Source organism: Colletotrichum graminicola (assembly GCF_000149035.1).
Source record: "Colletotrichum graminicola M1.001 genomic scaffold supercont1.13, whole genome shotgun sequence".
NCBI lineage: Eukaryota > Fungi > Ascomycota > Sordariomycetes > Glomerellales > Glomerellaceae > Colletotrichum > Colletotrichum graminicola.
In genome coordinates, this window is record NW_007361017.1 from 310,654 (window position 1) to 328,597 (window position 17,944).

The 17,944-nt window shown below is 57.3% G+C and overlaps 7 protein-coding genes across 7 annotated transcripts; 2 read left to right on the forward strand and 5 right to left on the reverse strand.

Annotated features, from left to right (window-relative positions):
* Nucleotides 1–1,375: 1,375 nt before the first annotated feature.
* On the forward strand, nucleotides 1,376–1,958 carry GLRG_04179 (ribosomal L22e family protein; the record flags this gene model as incomplete). Its single annotated transcript, XM_008094864.1, has 3 exons — nucleotides 1,376–1,390; nucleotides 1,503–1,747; nucleotides 1,832–1,958. The coding sequence occupies 3 exons, from the start codon at nucleotides 1,376–1,378 to the stop codon at nucleotides 1,956–1,958; spliced, it is 387 nt and encodes a 128-aa protein (XP_008093055.1).
* A 257-nt stretch (nucleotides 1,959–2,215) lies between these two features.
* Nucleotides 2,216–3,248, reverse strand: GLRG_04180 (uncharacterized protein; the record flags this gene model as incomplete). The annotated part of the gene is made up of 2 exons (XM_008094865.1): nucleotides 2,216–3,039; nucleotides 3,107–3,248. 2 exons carry the CDS (start codon nucleotides 3,246–3,248, stop codon nucleotides 2,216–2,218), a joined length of 966 nt encoding a protein of 321 aa, XP_008093056.1.
* A 509-nt stretch (nucleotides 3,249–3,757) lies between these two features.
* Nucleotides 3,758–4,705, reverse strand: GLRG_04181 (uncharacterized protein; the record flags this gene model as incomplete). Its single annotated transcript, XM_008094866.1, has 1 exon — nucleotides 3,758–4,705. The coding sequence occupies one exon, from the start codon at nucleotides 4,703–4,705 to the stop codon at nucleotides 3,758–3,760; it is 948 nt and encodes a 315-aa protein (XP_008093057.1).
* A 635-nt stretch (nucleotides 4,706–5,340) lies between these two features.
* Nucleotides 5,341–6,630, forward strand: GLRG_04182 (integral membrane protein DUF92; the record flags this gene model as incomplete). Its single annotated transcript, XM_008094867.1, has 3 exons — nucleotides 5,341–5,526; nucleotides 5,582–5,663; nucleotides 5,726–6,630. The coding sequence occupies 3 exons, from the start codon at nucleotides 5,341–5,343 to the stop codon at nucleotides 6,628–6,630; spliced, it is 1,173 nt and encodes a 390-aa protein (XP_008093058.1).
* A 920-nt stretch (nucleotides 6,631–7,550) lies between these two features.
* On the reverse strand, nucleotides 7,551–11,075 carry GLRG_04183 (RanBP1 domain-containing protein; the record flags this gene model as incomplete). Its single annotated transcript, XM_008094868.1, has 1 exon — nucleotides 7,551–11,075. One exon carries the CDS (start codon nucleotides 11,073–11,075, stop codon nucleotides 7,551–7,553), a length of 3,525 nt encoding a protein of 1,174 aa, XP_008093059.1.
* A 1,702-nt stretch (nucleotides 11,076–12,777) lies between these two features.
* On the reverse strand, nucleotides 12,778–13,292 carry GLRG_04184 (SCP-2 sterol transfer family protein; the record flags this gene model as incomplete). The annotated part of the gene is made up of 3 exons (XM_008094869.1): nucleotides 12,778–12,941; nucleotides 13,001–13,201; nucleotides 13,277–13,292. 3 exons carry the CDS (start codon nucleotides 13,290–13,292, stop codon nucleotides 12,778–12,780), a joined length of 381 nt encoding a protein of 126 aa, XP_008093060.1.
* Nucleotides 13,293–14,922: 1,630 nt separating this feature from the next.
* GLRG_04185 (uncharacterized protein) lies at nucleotides 14,923–17,496 on the reverse strand (the record flags this gene model as incomplete). The annotated part of the gene is made up of 4 exons (XM_008094870.1): nucleotides 14,923–15,872; nucleotides 15,930–16,629; nucleotides 16,742–17,154; nucleotides 17,247–17,496. The coding sequence occupies 4 exons, from the start codon at nucleotides 17,494–17,496 to the stop codon at nucleotides 14,923–14,925; spliced, it is 2,313 nt and encodes a 770-aa protein (XP_008093061.1).
* Between the last annotated feature and the right edge of the window lie 448 nt (nucleotides 17,497–17,944).

Below are 17,944 nucleotides of genomic sequence, written 5' to 3' on the forward strand. Positions count from 1 at the left end.
GGCGCAACCTCTTACGATCAAATCAGGCTGGCCTGCCTTAGATCCATCCACAGGACTGGGTGCCTAGATCGTAGCAGGAAGGTAGCAATCAAATTGGTCGTCATCTGCAGTCCGGACAGCCTTTGTGACTATAACGAGCTTCCTTGTTGGAGGGGTGTTCGGAAGTTGGGGTACTTTTCGGTACGTACCCGATTCAAGTGGCTCAGCCCTACGCACGATTCCCCCGGGTTCAGATCATGGATGTGAATGACACCATTGTACGGATACTAGCAGCCCCAGTGAAGGTCAGGAACCAATCTTATCGTCCGGTCCGGGCAGCCCCAAACCTGGGATGACTCGGACTTTCAACTTTGCATCCCGCGAATCAAAACTCCAGATGGATTTGCGCTTGTCAAGAGGTGGGTGGGCATCTTCTATCGCAACTTCTTCTATACCCATCCTAGATGATCGTCACTAGGGGTGGTCTTTGCATCAGTAATAGTTGTTGAAGTCCAAACCCGTTTGCTATTGACTTGTGCATCGCCCGTTTCTTCCTCGATTGATACTGCCACCTTGGAACTAACACTCGTGTTCAATGTCGGGTATATTGAGCGCCAGATGCCGTCAGGAAAACATTTCGAGGCACAAGGTAACCGGGATGTATAGAGGGTTCAGTCCCGATATGATAGGCAAGGGAACTACAGCAGAGTCAACCTAAAGTCGTAGGTCATCAGACTCCGATACTCCCTTTGGGGGGGGGGGGGGGGGGGGGGATGTATGCAACCCACAGCTCGGATCACGAGATGATACAAATGGAAGAACTCTCTGTAACATGGAGTAAGGGTCGAGTGTTTGCAAGAACTCGACTGGTTCGTCGCCCAGAACCGTATCACCGAGTAAGATGAAGCCGCATTGAGACTCCAACCAATGAAGACAGCTAGGCAGCCTTTCATGCGGCAATTCGCTCAGGGATGGGGTCTCTTACATGGGGGTTACCATGAGTGAGGTGCATATTCCAGGCAGAAGCACCGACTAGCCGTCAATAGACTACGGCAAGGACAATTGATGGGTTACCTACACTATTATGAAGTGTTGCGACTGGAGAGCATGCCCCACCTCTTGCCTTTTCGAGATTGGGGTAGGTAGCAGTTCAAAGTCCCCAGCCGCCAGTGAGTGCGGGCCGGTAGTATCGGATTAACGGATGTTCCGCTGCCCTAATCTTTTTCCGCTATTCGTTTTTTCTAACCCACACAGAAAATCCACCCGGGTGCAGGAAAAAGTTCGTGAAGACCAGGCTCAACCGATCTCAATCAGACAATTCCCCCTCCCCTCACCAGAACCACCAACAACCAGACGCAGGATCAAACCTCTTTGCGTTCCATCACAACCGTCCAAAATGGCTCCTCAAGCAGTACGTACACCATGAGACAACCGCTTTGCTGTTGGCCCGGCCCCAAAGGCTCGAAAGAGTCCTGCGCGGCGGCGGCGTGAAACAGTAGGCTAAGTCAAAATTCTCTCAATAGGCGATCAAGCGCACTGGCAAGGGCAAGAACCAGAAGGTCACCAAGAAGTTCATCATCAACGCTTCTCAGCCCGCCTCCGACAAGATCTTCGACGTCGCTGCCTTCGAGAAGTTCCTCCAGGACAAGATCAAGGTTGAGGGTCGCGTCGGCAACCTCGGCGACCAGGTCCAGATCTCCCAGCAGGGTGAGGGCAAGATTGAGATCATCGCCCACAACGAGCTCTCTGGCCGCTACCTCAAGTACCTGTACGTTTTGTCCCGCGCCGTTGTCCATCCTTGGACCCCTCTCTCCCCTCCCGGCGACGATTACTGACATCTCTTCACCCGCAGGACCAAGAAGTTCCTCAAGAAGCAGCAGCTCCGTGACTGGCTCCGTGTCGTCTCCACCTCCAAGGGTGTCTACGAGCTCAAGTTCTTCAACGTCGTCAACGACGAGGCTGAGGATGACGACGAGTAAACGCTTTCTATGCATCGGTCAGGTTACTTGGGTCGGCATGGCACTTGAATTTTGGCAAGGTTAATGGGAAATACCATGGGGAATACCAAAAGCTAGCACCCTCGTGTGCTTGTTGATCTGCCACAGAGTTTTTTTCTTTTTCCCATTTCGTGACGCAACTTGAGATGTGTGATTCCGGGTATCCTTTTAAAAGTACATGACGTGGTCGCCCCTTGTGTCGGCGCCTCTATGTCTACAATTTGTACGTGCAACGCCTTTTACTCGGGCAAGGCGCGCATGACGCCCTCGAATGCCACCAATGCCATGGCGTTGGCCGGGAACGCCCTCAAGAAGCACGGCAGAAACCCGCGCCAGTAACCCTTCCACCCCGCTTCCCTGTACACCGCGGCGGCGGCGTCCCTCCACCTGGGGAACCTCTGCACGCCGTCGTTGAGCCCGCCGCCCAGGGGATCCGTCATGATGCGTTGCTTGATCACGTCGGAGGGATAGCTCGTCAGCCAGAAGACCTGCGCGCTCAGCCCGCCCGCCCAGAAGTTCACCGCCGGCGCGCTGAGCTTCGTCTTCTCCTTGAGGTACTTTGAAAACACGTCGTAGCTGCCCCACCAGCAGAAGAAGAAGCCCCTGAACAGCAGAGTCGCGCTCAGCCCGTGGTACACGCCCCTCACGCCGTGGTGCGCGTAGATCTTGCGCAGGCAGTCGATGGGCCCGCTGTACAGCCGCTCGGCCTTGCTGGCGGCGTATTGGATCTGCAGGCGTGCCTTGATGTGCTCGACGGGCGCCGCGATGAAGCTGACGGTGCTGCCGGCCATGATGCCCGCGATGCCGTGGCCGTACGACGGCAAGTTGTCGACGCTGCCGACCCGGAAGAGGCGCTCGGCGACGAGCCGGCGGTACACGGTCAAGGAGCCCAGCATGACCGAGTCCATGAACATCCAACCCACCAGCGGCGGTGTCGCGCCCTTGTACAGGCCCGAGACGCCCTCGTTCCGCAACGTCAGCGCGACGCATTGGAGAGGCCCGCTGAAGCGCGAGGCGTCTGTTGTCTGGAGACGCACTTTGACCGTGTCGAAGGGGTGGCCGACTTCGCCGTGTCAGTGATTGGGGGAGCTTTTCAACGTTGGGAGGGAACGAGAGGGGTATCGACAGACCTGTGAGTTTGGCTATTCCGGAGAACACGCCGGCGACGAAGCCCTTGTAGTTCTTGACCACTTTGGGCGGCTCTTTCCTCACGTCCGCGGACATGGTGTCTGAGTGAGGAGGAATCGCCGTGAGATCGCTGGCAGCGGACATCGCTTCCGAGTTTGATTCTCAAGGCGTGGCCACTCCGAGACGGAACCGACGGATATTCCTCACGGGTCTTATTCAAAGAAGAGAAAGGTCCCCTTCTACCGTCAGTGTTTAAACCTTAGGCAAAATCCATCACAAGCTAGCTGGGGTGAAGATGTAGTGAGTGCCTGGCCTTCATGAATCATGAAGCTCACTGATTCTCGCTAAGCAAAAAAGAGCCGATTCCGGGGATGGCGGGGGGTCCTGTAATCGTGTCAAGACCCGCTCTTATTGGCTGTGCTGAGCTATCTTGCGCGTACCCTTGCATCGAGTTCCTTCTTTCAGGACTCCGTCAGCATCACTCTTCTTCACGCTCGTTAGCGAATAAGCCCCGACCTCGGGAAGCTCTCATGTCCCGCCTACTGCGAAACCTGCACATGGCATGTCACTCATCATTATCAGAAGTTACTATGAGAGCCTTCATAATCTTCTCATAGCGCGTGTCATAGTCTCCCAACTCCATCCGACTACTTCTACGACATCCCGAGATCTCTGTCCAACTCATCCCCCTTGACCTGCTGTGTTCTCCAACGAGGCACCTCGAAGCCGTAATCTTTCAAATTATAAGCTGGCGCACCCGGATTATATAGCCTGATTGATGCAGATCTTGGATGAGCTCGCGAGGTGAGCATCATCTTTATCTCGATGTCTGGGGCGTGAGCCGCAACCCGATCGAGCTCCCTTATAAAGGGAACGTGAAGATTCCCGGGCATGGCTTTTTGCTGCGACAAGGGGATCTCTACGCGCAGCCGGAAGCTTTGCATGTTCTCCCACGTGGAGAGTCTCTCGCAGGCCGCCGTCCAGCGAGGGAGGATCTTCTTTCTCGATGAAGGCTTGAAGGCATCGGTGTTGCTGAATTTGACATCGAGTGAGACCTTGTTCAACCGTCCCCTGAGACCGTTGGCCAGTTCCCTGCCCGCCACCTTGTCGAAGAAGGCTTCCAGAGCGAGCAAGTCTTGAAAGGCAAACGACTGATCGCAATGAGGCGCAACGTCTTCGCACATGCGGCGACACGCGAGCAGGAGGGGCAATGGGTAGGCAAGCTCGTCGTGAGTGCGGCGACAGTATTGCTCGTGTTGGTTCCGCTCAAGGTCTGGTCCTGTGGAACTCGCCGCATGGTGTGTAGCCGCGCGTCTCGCTCTAATCTCAGCGCCGTTATCTTCAAATACCCCATTACAGACAACTCGACAAAGACGGCCTTTCACAGAAGAAGAATTTCCGACCTCATTGCACGTCGCCTTGCCATTGACATCTATGTATATGAGTTGCGGTAGATGGATACGAGGGTATGCGATATCATAGATGGCCGTGCGAAGCTCCCAAGGGAGCTTGAAGAAGGGCGCTTGCTCCTGAGGATCGCAGGGTCGAGCCTGAGGTGGCTCATTGGTCACGTTGTCGGTGGCCGGGGTCATCAGCGCCATTATGACTAAACTATCGGAGTCTAGGACGCTCAAAGATGGGGAAATGATAACTATATCTGAGTGTATCCTGTTGGATTGAATGAGTACCGAAGAAGGAGTAGCTAAGAGAGAAGCTGTGAATTCGGCTATCGGTTTTGCGGCGCATTACTGTAGCGAAGAAGAGTCCAAGTCGAGATTCTAAGCCTGTCATTTTTAGACATATTAATGAGCATCAAAATGACCGCCCTAGCAGTTTCAGCCCGGAAGTGAATCATGGAATCCGAATCTGGATATGATGACGGGGTGATCGGAGGGGCTACGAATTGGCTTCATTGTCCGGCAGGTGGGTGGTGGCTTGAGTATGAAATAATGTCCAACGGGTCTCAAAAGGACTTGAACAGTCAATCAAACGTATATATGCATATATATAATGAGACCATGAATATGCATCAATGAGGAAGCGAGCTGGTAAGGGTCTGAAGCTATGTCCCCCCAGCTCCCAGCGCTGACGTCACGTGTGGTGCTCAATCATTCGAACACCTGCTCATCCCACCTGACAGCCCTGGGCCGGTTGATCGAAGCGTTCTACAACTTCGAGGTGGCCGACAAACCGGATCTTCGAGAGCCCACGATAACCCACAAGTCAAGCCGCCACAATGAAAGCAATCTACGCCGTCCCTGCGACGCTGGCACTCGTCTACCGAGCCTGGTCGCACCAATCCCTCACTCCCGCTGGCATCGTTGCCGCCGTTATCACAGCTATCGCTCATGCCTACCACCCATGGAACCTGCCATTCGCGCTGCTCTGCGTATTCTTTCTTGCTGGAACTAGGGCTACCAAGGTACTACAACAAAATTATCTATTGAGAGGAAACATGGGATTTTGACTTTTCTCAGGTCAAGCACGATGTCAAAGCACAGATGACGATGGCTTCCAGAGGCACGCCCGGAGGCGAAGGGGCGCGCACCCACGTCCAGGGTGAGTCCTGCCGCCGCTCAGGATTACTTGCTTGTATCCTCTCTGATGCGCGTGAGCTCCAGTTTTTGCCAACTCGCTGATGGCATCTTGCCTTTCACTCCTCCATGCCTACCAACTCAACAAGCGAAAGGCCGCGATCGTGGACTCGACGACCTCAAACCCCTCTGGAACGCTCTGCTATTCCTGGGGCGGCGACCTCCTTGTTATCGGGATCATCGCGAATTACGCCGCGGTCGCTGCCGACACGTTCAGCTCGGAGCTAGGAATCCTGGCCAAGGGGGAGCCCCGCCTGATCACATCACCCACCCTGCGCAAGGTCCCGCGCGGCACGAACGGCGGCGTCACTGCCCTCGGTATCGCCGCTGGTGCGTTGGGCTCGATGATCATTGTGACGGCCTCCATGGTCTTCCTCCCGTTATGCGGAGACGACACTGCCGGTAAGGTCGGAGGTGGCATCTCGGCGTGGACAACCCAGCAGCGGTCCACCTTTATGTTGGGGATGACGCTTTGGGGCGTCCTTGGAAGCCTCCTGGACAGCGTTCTCGGTGCCCTGTTGCAGCGCTCCGTCAGAGATGTGCGGACCGGCAAGATCGTCGAAGGCGAGGGCGGGACCAAGGTCCTGATCTCCGGCGACGCCTCCGACCACGCCGACAAGAACCAGAAGCGCGCGGTCCTCAAGGCCGCGGCGCTCCACGGGGAGGGCAAGCGCGCCGTGGAGAAGATGCAGGAGGCTGACAGCGTGGAAACCCCCCAGACCAGCGACTCAAAGAAGAGGTACGATCCCGAGGACAAGCACCGCAAGCCGACCATGGGCGACGCAAAGCCCTCGCGGGTCGTGGAGACGGGGTGGGACCTGCTGGACAACAACGATGTCAACTTTTTGATGGCGTTCACCATGAGCATGGGGGCCATGGGTGTTGCCAGCTGGTTTTGGGGCGTGCCCATCGAGTCGATTCTCGACCTCTAGACTAGTAATCCGTATTTTTTCTCCCCCCCCCCCCCCCCCCTCTCTCCGCGCCTTTGGTAGGGCGTGGGAGTCAAGTAGCATGCGTGACCGACCGCTCGGCCGGGAAACATATTTCCCGAGTGCCGGACGCTTCCTCCTGTCGAGACTGCTCGGATGAACTCCGTGATGCATCGGGCCGAGGAGGAAGGATGCCAAAGGCCCAGTAGTAATCTAGCAGGCAAGGCCTTCCTGTCGAGGGTCAGTGTCCGACGACATCTGTTGCCTCTGTTGACAGGAGACGCGATTCAAAGTGGCTTTGCACAACCCGGCCCCGTCGCATCTTGACGTGACTCATTCCATACATATCAACTCGAAGGGAGACGAACCAGAGCCGAAGGGGGGGTGCAGGATCCCATTGATAACGTACTACTACAAAGTGCTTGTCCTCCCGTGTACCATAATCCTTCTTCTACAAACATATCCCCTTTTTTTCTTTCTTCTTTTGGGCCATTTCCTCCTCATCCACCTTCCAACTCTCGTTCGATGACACCCTCAGAGACCGCACTGCACCCAGTTCTCCTTGCCGCCCTCCCTCCCTACACCCACAACACGACTCACAGGGGCAGCAGAATTAGGAGAAGAAGACGCAAAAAATTCGCATATTTCCCAACGCCAAGCCAAAAGAGCAATGCTATGCCTTACCTTTCTCTCCTTCTTCTTTTTTTTTCGCTACGCGAAACTCGCTGTTCCTTCACTCTCTCCTATCTAGTATAAACCCCGGACCAGGGAAAAAAAGACAAAACAACAAACGACGAAAAGCCGTGGGGGGAAGGGGATCAGCTGGTCCGTTGAGGCCGAGGAAAAGATGAAAATCAATAAAAATAAAAGACGCTTGGTCCATTCTCCCGTATCTTTCATGCTCGTGGCGTTTCCATCATCTTTCATTTGGCGTTGGCCAACTTGTGGGTCTCCAGGGCGGCGACCAGCGTCTTGGCCAGGTCCTCAGTCTTGACCTGCACCATCCACGTCTCGAGACCGTTGCCGGCCTCATTGGAGGTGGTGAGCTTGACGTACTTCTTGTCCGGCTTGTAGGTCTCACTGGGAAGGAGGGATCGGTTCAGCACGACGTGGCCACGGGGCTCCGCGCGCAAGAGCATGCGGACGGCGCCTGTGTTCTTGTGCTTCAGTAAACGGAACGGGCCAACACCCTTGGTCGACCATGGGCTCTTGTTCTTGGGCTGGTCATCGCCGCTGTCCTGGTCCTCTTCAGAGCCGGCAGGAATGTACTTCATAATCTTAGCACGAACGTCGTGGACAACCAACTCGTCTTCCTCACCGGGACCTCCCTCAGTGAGCTTGAGCTGCTCGTGAGGCTTGCCTTCAGCATCGTCACCTTCGCCACTACCACCAGCCTTCTCCGCTTCCGCAGCCGGCTCGGGAGTTCCCGTGGCAGGGGTAGTGGCTAGGCTTGAGGCGCCGCCAAAGTTAAAAGGCGAGTTGGTTCCAGTGGTCGAAACACCGGCCGGAGGCTGCAGGTTGCCGAACATGCCGGACGCAGGCTGAGCGGGCTTGGAACCAAAGAGGTTGCTCGTGGGCGTCGAAGTCGACGCTCCGAACAGCGGTTTCTGAGAGGCGGGCGCCGAGGAGTTGGCGGATCCGGTCGAGGCGCCAAAGGTGAAAGTGGAAGCCGACGCTGCGGGAGCCGCAGGCTGAGCGGGAGCACCGGCTCCAAACTGGAAGGGGGTGCTGCTCGACGGAGCAGCCGAGGACGAACCGCCGCCGAACTGGAATGGCGAAGAGCCGTTGGAAGGCGCAGATGATCCACCAAAGTTAAACATGCCTCCGGACGAAGGGGCGGCATCGGATGTACCTCCGTTGTTAGACGCGAAGGGGTTGTTGAAAGTCTGACCTCCACCACCAGCGCTGAACGTAAAAGATCCACCGCCACCGGAGCCGAAGCTTGGGGGACCGCTAGAACCTCCGTTAGTCTGGGGTGCAGACGCAGCACCCCCGAATGGGTTGGAAGCAGGCGCGCTCTGGTTTCCTCCAAAGTTGAACATGCCACCTGACGGCGCGGAAGGTGCAGAAGATGGGGCATTGAATTGCCTCTTCGCTGGCGGCCCATCTTGCTTCATGGGGCTGCCGCCAAAGAGAGGGTTGGCGGCTGGGGCGGACTCCGCCGGCTTGTTAGCACCGAAGCTGAAGACGGGCGCCGCGGAAGCAGAAGCGGCCTCGGGTGCCTTGGGAGCCTCGGCTGGTTTAGCACCAAAAAGGTTGGAGGTACCCGATGCCGGCGCGTTGTTGCCGAAGAGGGAGTTCGACTGGAAAGGAGTCGAAGTGCCCGAAATACTTGCGCCGAACAGGGGTTTAGCAGGTTCGGCGGCAGGTGCCTCTTGAGGCTTCGCGCCGAACAGCGTCGAGGACTGCATGACGGAGCCCGCAGGCTTGTCCTGAGCGCCGAAGAGGTTCGAGGCCGGAGCCGGAGCCTTGGCCTCTTCCGCCTTGGAAGCAGAAGCACCGAACGCGAACGTCGGCGCAGCCGCCGGCTTGGACGGTGCCTCATCCTTTTTGGGCTGCTCCGACGACTTGGACTGGAACCCAGAGAATCCGCCAAAGGTGGACTTGGCGGGAGGCTGAGAGCTGTTTTCCTTGTCAGACTCGGCCCCCGTGTCCTCCTCAGGTCGGGAGCGCTTCTCGGCCTTGGGATTCTCATCCTGCTTGGGCGCACCGAACAGATTGGAAGAGGGCGCAGCGGGCGTGGCGCCGAATAAATTGGAAGCGGGTGCGGCAGGCTTAGCGCCAAAGAGGGAGCCAGACCCATTGGTAGCGGTAGATGCGCCAAAGAGACCATTGCTGGCCGGAGCATTGGCATTGAACTTGATCGGAGAGTTGGGGTTCCAGGTCGCGTTGACAGGAGCGGGCGCGGCATCCTTGTTAGAAGCAAACGGCGTCTTGTCGGCCGAGGGCGCGGGCTCAGCCGAGTCCGCACGGAGAGCCCGACCGCTGTTGTCCTTGCTAACGCGATCGAAGAGGCTCTTGCCCGGCGTGCCTTCTCTGGAGGTGCTGGAGAAAAGGGGCTTCTGGGCACCAAAGGGGTTCGAAGCTGGCTGGGCCAAAGGTGTTTCGGCGCCACCGCTAGCGGCAACGCTCGGCTCGTAGCTCTGCTGTCCGGCTCCCTGCGTCTCCACGTCATCGTCGGAGTCGGTTTCGCTCTCGCCGTCGGCCTCCACACCGCTATTCTTTGCAGAGCTGGCATCGGAGAGATAGCCAAAGATGTTGGACGGCTGAGCAGGCTTAATATTGGCTTCGAGCACAGAACGCGAAAGGTTGTTGGCAGCAGGCTTTGAGACGCTCCCAAAGGGATTGGGCTTCGCCTCTGCAGCCTTGGGAGTCGCCTTGGGGGTCGAGGCCGGCCCCTGGTTGTTAGCAACCCTCTCGAACATGCTCTTAGTTGCGGAGGGCGTCGAAGTCGACTTCTGCAATTTGCTCGGCTGGTTCTCGTCCGACTCGTCGGTCACGGTCGCCCTTCTCTTGTTCTTGATCGCAGCTGGGGTGGCCGGCTCTTGTTCCTCCTCTCTGTCTACAGCACGTCTCTTGTTGTTCTTGTTGGGGGAGGCAGTCGACAGTGCCGCATCCTTGGGAGTCAACTGGTCCTCAGCCTTGCGCTTGGAACGAGTGGTCTGTCTCGAAGGGCTGGCATCGACGGCGTCCTCCTCAGGCTCGGGCAGGTTGTGGGCGGTTCTCCACTTCTTCAACACCTCCTCCGAGGGTTTGACGTTCTTGAACTCGTAGAGGCCGTATCTGAGCATGATCAGGCTTCGACTCTTTTCAAACTCTTTTGCAAAGTTCATGATGTTGAGCTTCCAATCCTTCTTGGTAAATATCTCATTGGCAGCATATTTGAGACGGCGGAGATCCAGGACGCAGAAGAGCTGGCGTCGCTGCAGGTCATCGTATTCAGGGGGCACAAGGTGGCCGAGGTACTGGTCTGCGTACACAGTGCCCTTGGCTTCGAGCTCAGGGGGGATGTCTCGCGCAAGTGCCTCGCCAGAGAGTTCGGGGGGCGGGGAGGGAATGCGCATGTGGAAAAGGTCGGCCGACGTCGATTTGGTCGACAGGCCTCGCGGGGTAGCCTGAGCGATGGTCTCCCGGTAAACCTTTTGCGAGGCCGGAGTCGCGCCAGGCGCGAAAACCTTCTTGGCGGTGCTCGTAGGCAGACTCGGCGAGAAGGGGGTGACGGCCGGGCTCGCGCTGATGGAGGATGAGCGGAAGAGGTTGTGAGCGGTGGAGATGGTGCTCGTGTTGAGGTTGCTCGAGGGGGCCGGGTCGCGGTTCAGGATTCTCTGGGACGGAGCAGTCTGGGGAGTGCCCAGTCGCTTGTTGGGGTTAAGAGGTGAAGCTTGGTAGCTCCGGTTCGCGAATTTGAGCGACGGGCGCGAGCGCGGGGTGCTATTTCGGTGATCCATGATGACGACCGAAGGAGGCAGATGCAATTTAAGGATTGTAATTAGTCGACGGAGATGGGGCGGACGTCGTTGGACTCGGTCTCGGAAGGAGAGTCGCGTCTCGATTCACGCAGGATTCGCAGACAAAGCGACGGGGGAGAGGAAAGCAGAAGCTGCAGCGGGAAGCGACTACTAATGGGTGGATGCGAGTAGATGGAAAAAGTTGAAGAAGAAAAAAATGAGGCGTCGAAAGCAGCAGAAGACACTGGGGCAGCGATCAGGAAAGCTGATGCTGGATGGCGCATCAAAGACGCCTTGTTGGTGGTTTGGCTGGAGGAACCACACGAAGATTTTGGTGCAGGATGTTTTTTTGGTGTGGCAGGTCCGGGCGGGCGACGGGGACAGCTGTTAGTAAGAAAAAACAAGAGTAGGTAGGCCACGGCCACAGTGCAGGGGGCGAGCACACCTGGGGCGATCAAGCGTCAAGAACAGAGAAGACGGGGATCCACTTTTCTGCCATCTCTCAACCTCAGGCAACAGCGACCGCCTTTTAACACGAGTTGGGTTGGCTGCCGCTGGCGGCAAACGTGAGTGGAATGGTACCTACGCTGAAGTGCGACGCGACGGGACTGGCTGCATGCATGGCATGGTTGGATCTGGGCGCTTCCAATGCCCCTCGTCACTCATCCATCAGGTCACGCCTGCTGACTCAGCTCAAGTCTTTCAGTGTACCCGTACCGCCGCCAAGTCTTGCACTCCTGACTGCTCTGCATATGCTATGCATCTGCATCTGCTATGCATCTGCACACCAGACTCGAATGGCCGATGCGCCTACGAGACTGAAACCAGGAGAACTCCATCCCAGTTACAGTCTCATTCTAGGGTGCCGACAGAATACGCCGAGGATTGCTCCTGTACATTCGTCTAGGCTAATTGGATGAGGACCTGCCATTGTCCCGGTCCAAAGCCATGCATGCACTCACCATTTTAGGTGTCGGGTGGCCATCCAAAGCTCCATCGCCTACCCAGTCGTCTTCGTGCGATGCAACGCGGCACATCCAGAGGGGCTATGAGTATATGTAAAAAAATAAAAGATAGAAAAGAAGGCCGAGTTGTAGAACAAAAAAGAAGAGGGAAAAGCACGTGAAGTTGGCGGCGCCGACTCCGACCACCACTACAGGGTCGGTCTCCTGACTCGGGCCGGCAATCGTCGGGAATTCCGTCAGCACGACTTCAGCAGCACCGTTGACCATCTACCTGCGAGCAAAGAAACAAACGGACGCACGTGTCCGTCAGCAAGGTCATCTATCGGATGTCCGTCGCTGGATCGGATGCACCATTTTCTAGAATTTGCGGCTGATCCCAGAACCCCTCTGGTTTGTTTTTGAAAACCATGGGAGCACCTCGCAAGCCGCAACAAATATGACGAATAGAACACGTCTTATAGGGGCTGTCACATGCTTTTCGATGACGGCGCAACAACCATGCAACCGACCACGGGCGCATCGCACGCCGTACATGATGAATTGTGCCAATGCAGTAGGGTGTTGTTGGTGAAATATCATGGGACGGGGTTCCAACATGCTAGATGAATGGTCATATTCTCATCGCCTACGACAACGCTACGTTTGGCGCATATCCGGGTCAAGCAACGTACGGCTGATCCAACTGGTAGGTTATGGTACAGGGTATTACCGACAATAAATTGTCCAACGCGACACGTCTACAACTTGGCCTTGGTCTGCGCCTTTTTCAGGATGCTCTCCATCCTGGTAGCCTTCATAACGTCGCCCTTGATCTTGAGCTTGCCGGACATGAAAAGCTTCTGGGCGTTGGCTTTGCCCTGGACGAGGTTGCCAAAGTCGGAATCGGACAGAGACAGAGTGACTGGGAGGAAGACATCAGACTGAGATTCCATAGCATGGTGGGTTGGGCCAAACACGTACCGGTGGGCTTGTTGCCGGTGCCCTTGCCGACCTCACCCTTCTCCTTGAGGTCAATGTGCCAGCTGTCGGTCTCGCCGGCCGAGTTCTTCAGGTTGAAGGCGAAAATGGCATTGCCCTGTTTGATGGCGTCCTTGCGGTCGTCTTCGCTGCCGGTAAGCGCATCGTTGATGGCGTCGAAAGCGACCGAGGAAGGGAACTTGTCTGCAGAAACATGTGATTAGCATCGGGCGACGGACAAGGAAGAAAGACCGAGGTAGCCGGATGGCAAGCACGTACCGTTGGCGAGACCCATGATGACTGTCTTGTGTTTGTTGAGTAGGGAAGAAGAAGAGAGAAAAAGGTACTTTGTTTAATTGAAGTAGAAGGAATGAATACTAATGTTGGGAAACAGGAGATCACGAGAAACTTCCGAGCCGCGAGGGATGGTCGGATAGTTTAAATACCGGCAAGGTGTCAACGGTTTAACCGTGCGTCGGAGGCTGGGGTGTTCGTGTCGGCCGGAGTAAGGAACAAAGGCGTAGGAGAGAGGTGCCCTCAAGAGCTGGATGACGCTCAGTTGTCGCATGTGAACCTCGGCGATTTAGCTCAGCGTCATGTGCCCCCGCAAGTGGAACCCCACACACGCGGGAGTGTGTCTGGTTTGCTGCGGATTGCGCGCAACCCCGGACCCAGTTCAGTTCACCACTGGAATCTGGAATGCGCCCCACTGGGGAACTGCCCCCCCAAAACCAGCCGAATCCGGACACACAGAGAGAAAGAAAGCTGGAGCCAAGCACGGGAGACACGCGGCGCATCTGGGGGCTGCCATTGCTTGCCGCTGACACCAACACGCACGCACTCACTTGGATTGTGGAATTCTCATTCTCCACTACCTAAAGTAGGTAGGTACCATACAAATATGTTACTTACTATGCATTACGGACCGCCCTACCATTCTACCTTGATTTGTCTTGGCTGTATCCGTGTTCTCCGCTTCCAATACCTACACCAGTCGTCGACGCCACAGCCATCCGATATGCTTCGTGTCTCGATTCGTGGTTCACCAGCACCGGCAGATTACGACGATCCATGGATCCCAACTACCTTTTTGGGTGCCGATCTCGTCTAACCTCATGGATCGGGCCTCTATCCCCATACGGGCGCCATTCCAGCTATTGTGTATCCGTATAGGTATTGGGTCAAGCTTGACATTTACCCCATCTTAACCCAGTTCTTTCGACCGTGTTTCGCAAAAGCCGAGGCGCCATGTGGAAGCTCAGAACAAAACGCGGCAGGCAAGACAAGACGATCCCGCCCGTCCACTTCATTCGTCGCATACAAACAAGCTTCTGGGAATCCGCCATATAGGCGAATCGCATTCCACCTTGGCAGTCTCAAATCTTCTTTGTGCCTTCGTGGCTCTTACGACCGACTACACAGGCCGCGTTCCCCATCGTGACTAACCTTACTAAGGCTGTGAACCCCGAGAGTCACTTCATGGCTGGGTAACAGCGGTCGAGACAGCAGCCGAGACAGCAGCCGAGGGAAGCCCAGAGAGTTCAAGCTGCAGACCGATGCTAGCATACTCTTTGGCCAGTTCGGGTAGCACTAGCGACAACGAGTCCGAGTGCGGTAATGCGCTGTAACAAAGGACTCGACGCCGGGGACAAAGGGACCTCGGCTCTTCCAGCAATCAAAGAAGGGTGTTTGACAAGAATGGATTAATTGACTTCCGTTTTAACAGTTCGTCCGACTACGGACTCGATCACCGCTAGGTATTAACAGCACGCTATATTGCTACCTACATCGACACGGCCCTCCTCCCGTCTGCTAGCACCAGGACATGCAGCCCCTGTCTAAAGTTCGGAACGAGCATCTATTGTGGAGCGATCGATCCCCCCCCCCCTTTGGGTCAGCGCATAACCAGCCGCTCCCACGACACTTCAAGCGCCCGAGTCCCTCAGATACGCGGCAAGGACGCCGCCCCAGGACCCCGTGTTATCGCTCGCAAACACTTCCCACACAACGCCGCCCGTCTGGTCGTACAGCAGAGTTGTGGTGCTCTTGCTGCTCAGCCCGAACCAGTACGTCGACTTGGCGCCGTTGGCAAAGGCCTGGTTCGTCATGCAGTTGCCCCCCGTGTTTTCGCACTGCGCGTTCTGCCACTGGTTGTCGTTCATCTTATTGAAGAAGACCCACAGTGCCGACCCGTGGATCACCACCTTGGAGCTGCCCGTCATGTGGTGGCCCCACGACCGGAAGCAACGGTCATTGTTGCCCTGCCCCTGGGCCGCGCAGTTGCTGAAGTCCGGGTCGCCGTAGGCCGGTAACACGCTCCAGGGGCCCGGGGCCCTTTGCGGCGTCCCCTGGCCCTGCCAGTACGGGCTCTCCGTCTGCTGCAGAGAGATGTACACGTTCTGCGCGTTGTGGAGGTTGTACTGGTACATGACACAATGCTCGAAGCTGGTGCCCACCAGCCACGTGGGCTTGGTGCTCTCGATCAGCGCGCCCCGGCCGACGGCGATGTTCTGCGCGGCGCCGCCGTCGAGCGAGTGGTCCGCCACCCAGCCCCAGACGTTCTCGAGGTAGGCCGAGGCGGTCGAGGTGACGTGCATCAGCGCGAAGGCGGCCTTGCAGGCGCCCGGGTCCGCGCCGCCGCAGTTGGTGTTGACGAGCGAGTGCTTGGTGCCGCCGACGCGGAAGACGCTGCTCCAGATGCCGACGTCGCCGGGGTTCGACCCGGCCATGTTGATCTGCACGAGAGTCGCGCCCTGCTGCACGTCGGCCACCTCGACCGTGATGTCCGTGATCTGGGCGATGCCTGTCTCGCCGGGGTTGCCGACCTTGAGGATGGGCTGGGGGTCGTCGGGGTTCCACCACTGCGATCCGAGGCCTGTTCGGCGTTAGCATTTTCTTCGGAAGCAGACGTGCGTCTAAGCCAAACACGCACCGTTGATGATGCTAAGGGTCTCGCCGATCAGCCTCGTGCCGGGAGGCACGTAGATGGTCTCCCTGGTCAGGTAAATGCCCTGGGGGACGAAGATGATCTTGCAGCCCTTGTACTTCTGAAGGATGGCGTTGATGTTGGGGCCGTCGTCGTGGCTGTTGTCTCCGTAGACGGGGAATTGCGGATCGCCCTTCAGGCTGACAAACTGATCCAGGGCGTACTTCTCATACTGAGGCAGCGGCGCCGTGAAGTACCTGTTCCCGGACAGCAGCGCGGCAGGCCGCTCGATGGGGTACGTCGTCCCTCCCTGCAGGTTGTTCGAGTTGACGTATCCCACGACCCAGGTCTGGCCCGCCGGGACCGAGCCGGACCTGAGGGTCGATCCGTCGGCCGCCGACTTGACGGCCGTCGAGCCGGTGACCTGGAAGTTGTCGATGACGAGCGAGTTCTCGCCGTAGCCCGTCACCCGGGTGTTGACGCCGGCGTTGCAGGCGCTGACGCTCGAGTCCACGAGCGAGACGACGCCCGCCGTGTTGCCGCCCATGTCGATGCCGAAGTTGCAGTTGGCAAAGGTCGCGCCCTGCACCACGGCGACAAATACGTGGTCCACCGAGATGCCGACGTTGCAGCCGTTGAAGGAGAGGTTCTTGAACTGGTACTGCTGGCCGTTGACCTTGATGCCGATGGCGCCGCCCTCGAATTGCTAACCGTTCGTCAGCTCCTGGCGTTTGGGAAGGGAAGGGGGAAAGGGGACAGGAAAAAAAAAACCCCCCCCGTCAAGAATTAAAAAAAAAGAAATACGGGGAGAGACTAACACTGTCGCTGATCAAGATTCCCGAACCGCCGGCGCTCATGGTGATGCCGATGTGGCTCGAGTAGTTGGGCATGCGGACCTTGACGTTGGACAGGGAGCAGCCCTGCGAGACGCTCCAGTCGATGCCGACGGCCTGCACGCCGGTGTCGATCTCGGTGGTGTCGACGACGACGTTGCGCACCGCCATGTAGAAGTTCTTGGTCGCCGACCCGTCGCCCTGGTGCGAGTCGTAGCCGTTGATGACGGGCTGGTTGCCGAGCGCCGGGTCGGCGATCAGCACGGGCGGGTTGAGGGCGTCGCCGACGAGGTAGGTCGTCACGAGCATCTGGATCGGCTTCTTGATGCGGTACCGGCCCGGCGGGATGTATATGTAGGCCGGGCGGGTCGTCACGGTGTTCCCGGTGCGGCTCCATGCTGGGTGGAAGGACGCCGGTTGTTAGTCGATTCGCGTGTTCCCTTGGTCCGCCAAACGCTCCCCCGAGTGCAAGAAAGGAGGGTGCACATACCTTCGATGGCGAAGTTGAAGGCGTCGGACGAGTCCTGGACGCCGGTGTTGTCGGCGCCGTATTGGACCGCGGTGCGGTAGTACTGGTACGTCGAGTCAGTGCTCGTCGGCGCCGTGCCGTTGTGGCCAATGGCGGCGCGCCACCAGGTCGACGGGTTGCTCTCGACGGGGCCGGAGCACGTCTGTCGGGACTCGAGTGGTTGGGCGACGGCCCCGATGCCGAGGACGGCGAGGAGGGGGAGCAGCTTCATTGTGGGCTTTCCTTCTTGTCCTCTCTCTGCGGGCCGGTTGGAGCTGGGGAGCCTCTATTCTCACGATCTGGGAAAGCGGCGCAGCCCCGGGTATTTATGTCCATGCAAGGCCGTGAAGCTTTGCTGCCTGCTCACCCGCCATCAAAAGCAATCATCGTGCCCCCCCCCCCCCCCCCCCCCCCCCGGGATGCTTTTGGCCTACGTCCGGTATTAGAGCGGACATATGTCAAAACGAGTGAGGTCGGGATATTCTGGGACTACTCGCCAATCGGATAGCCCGAATTGCCTGATTTACACGACTGTTCTGTATCAAATGGACAACATCCTTTTAGCTGTGAGTTTTTTTGCTTGAAGTGTTCTGCCAATTGTCCTACGTAACTATTACTGAGTTAACAAATTAAATACCACGCCGAAGCTCCCACGCGGCGGAGGCCTGTTACACTACCCC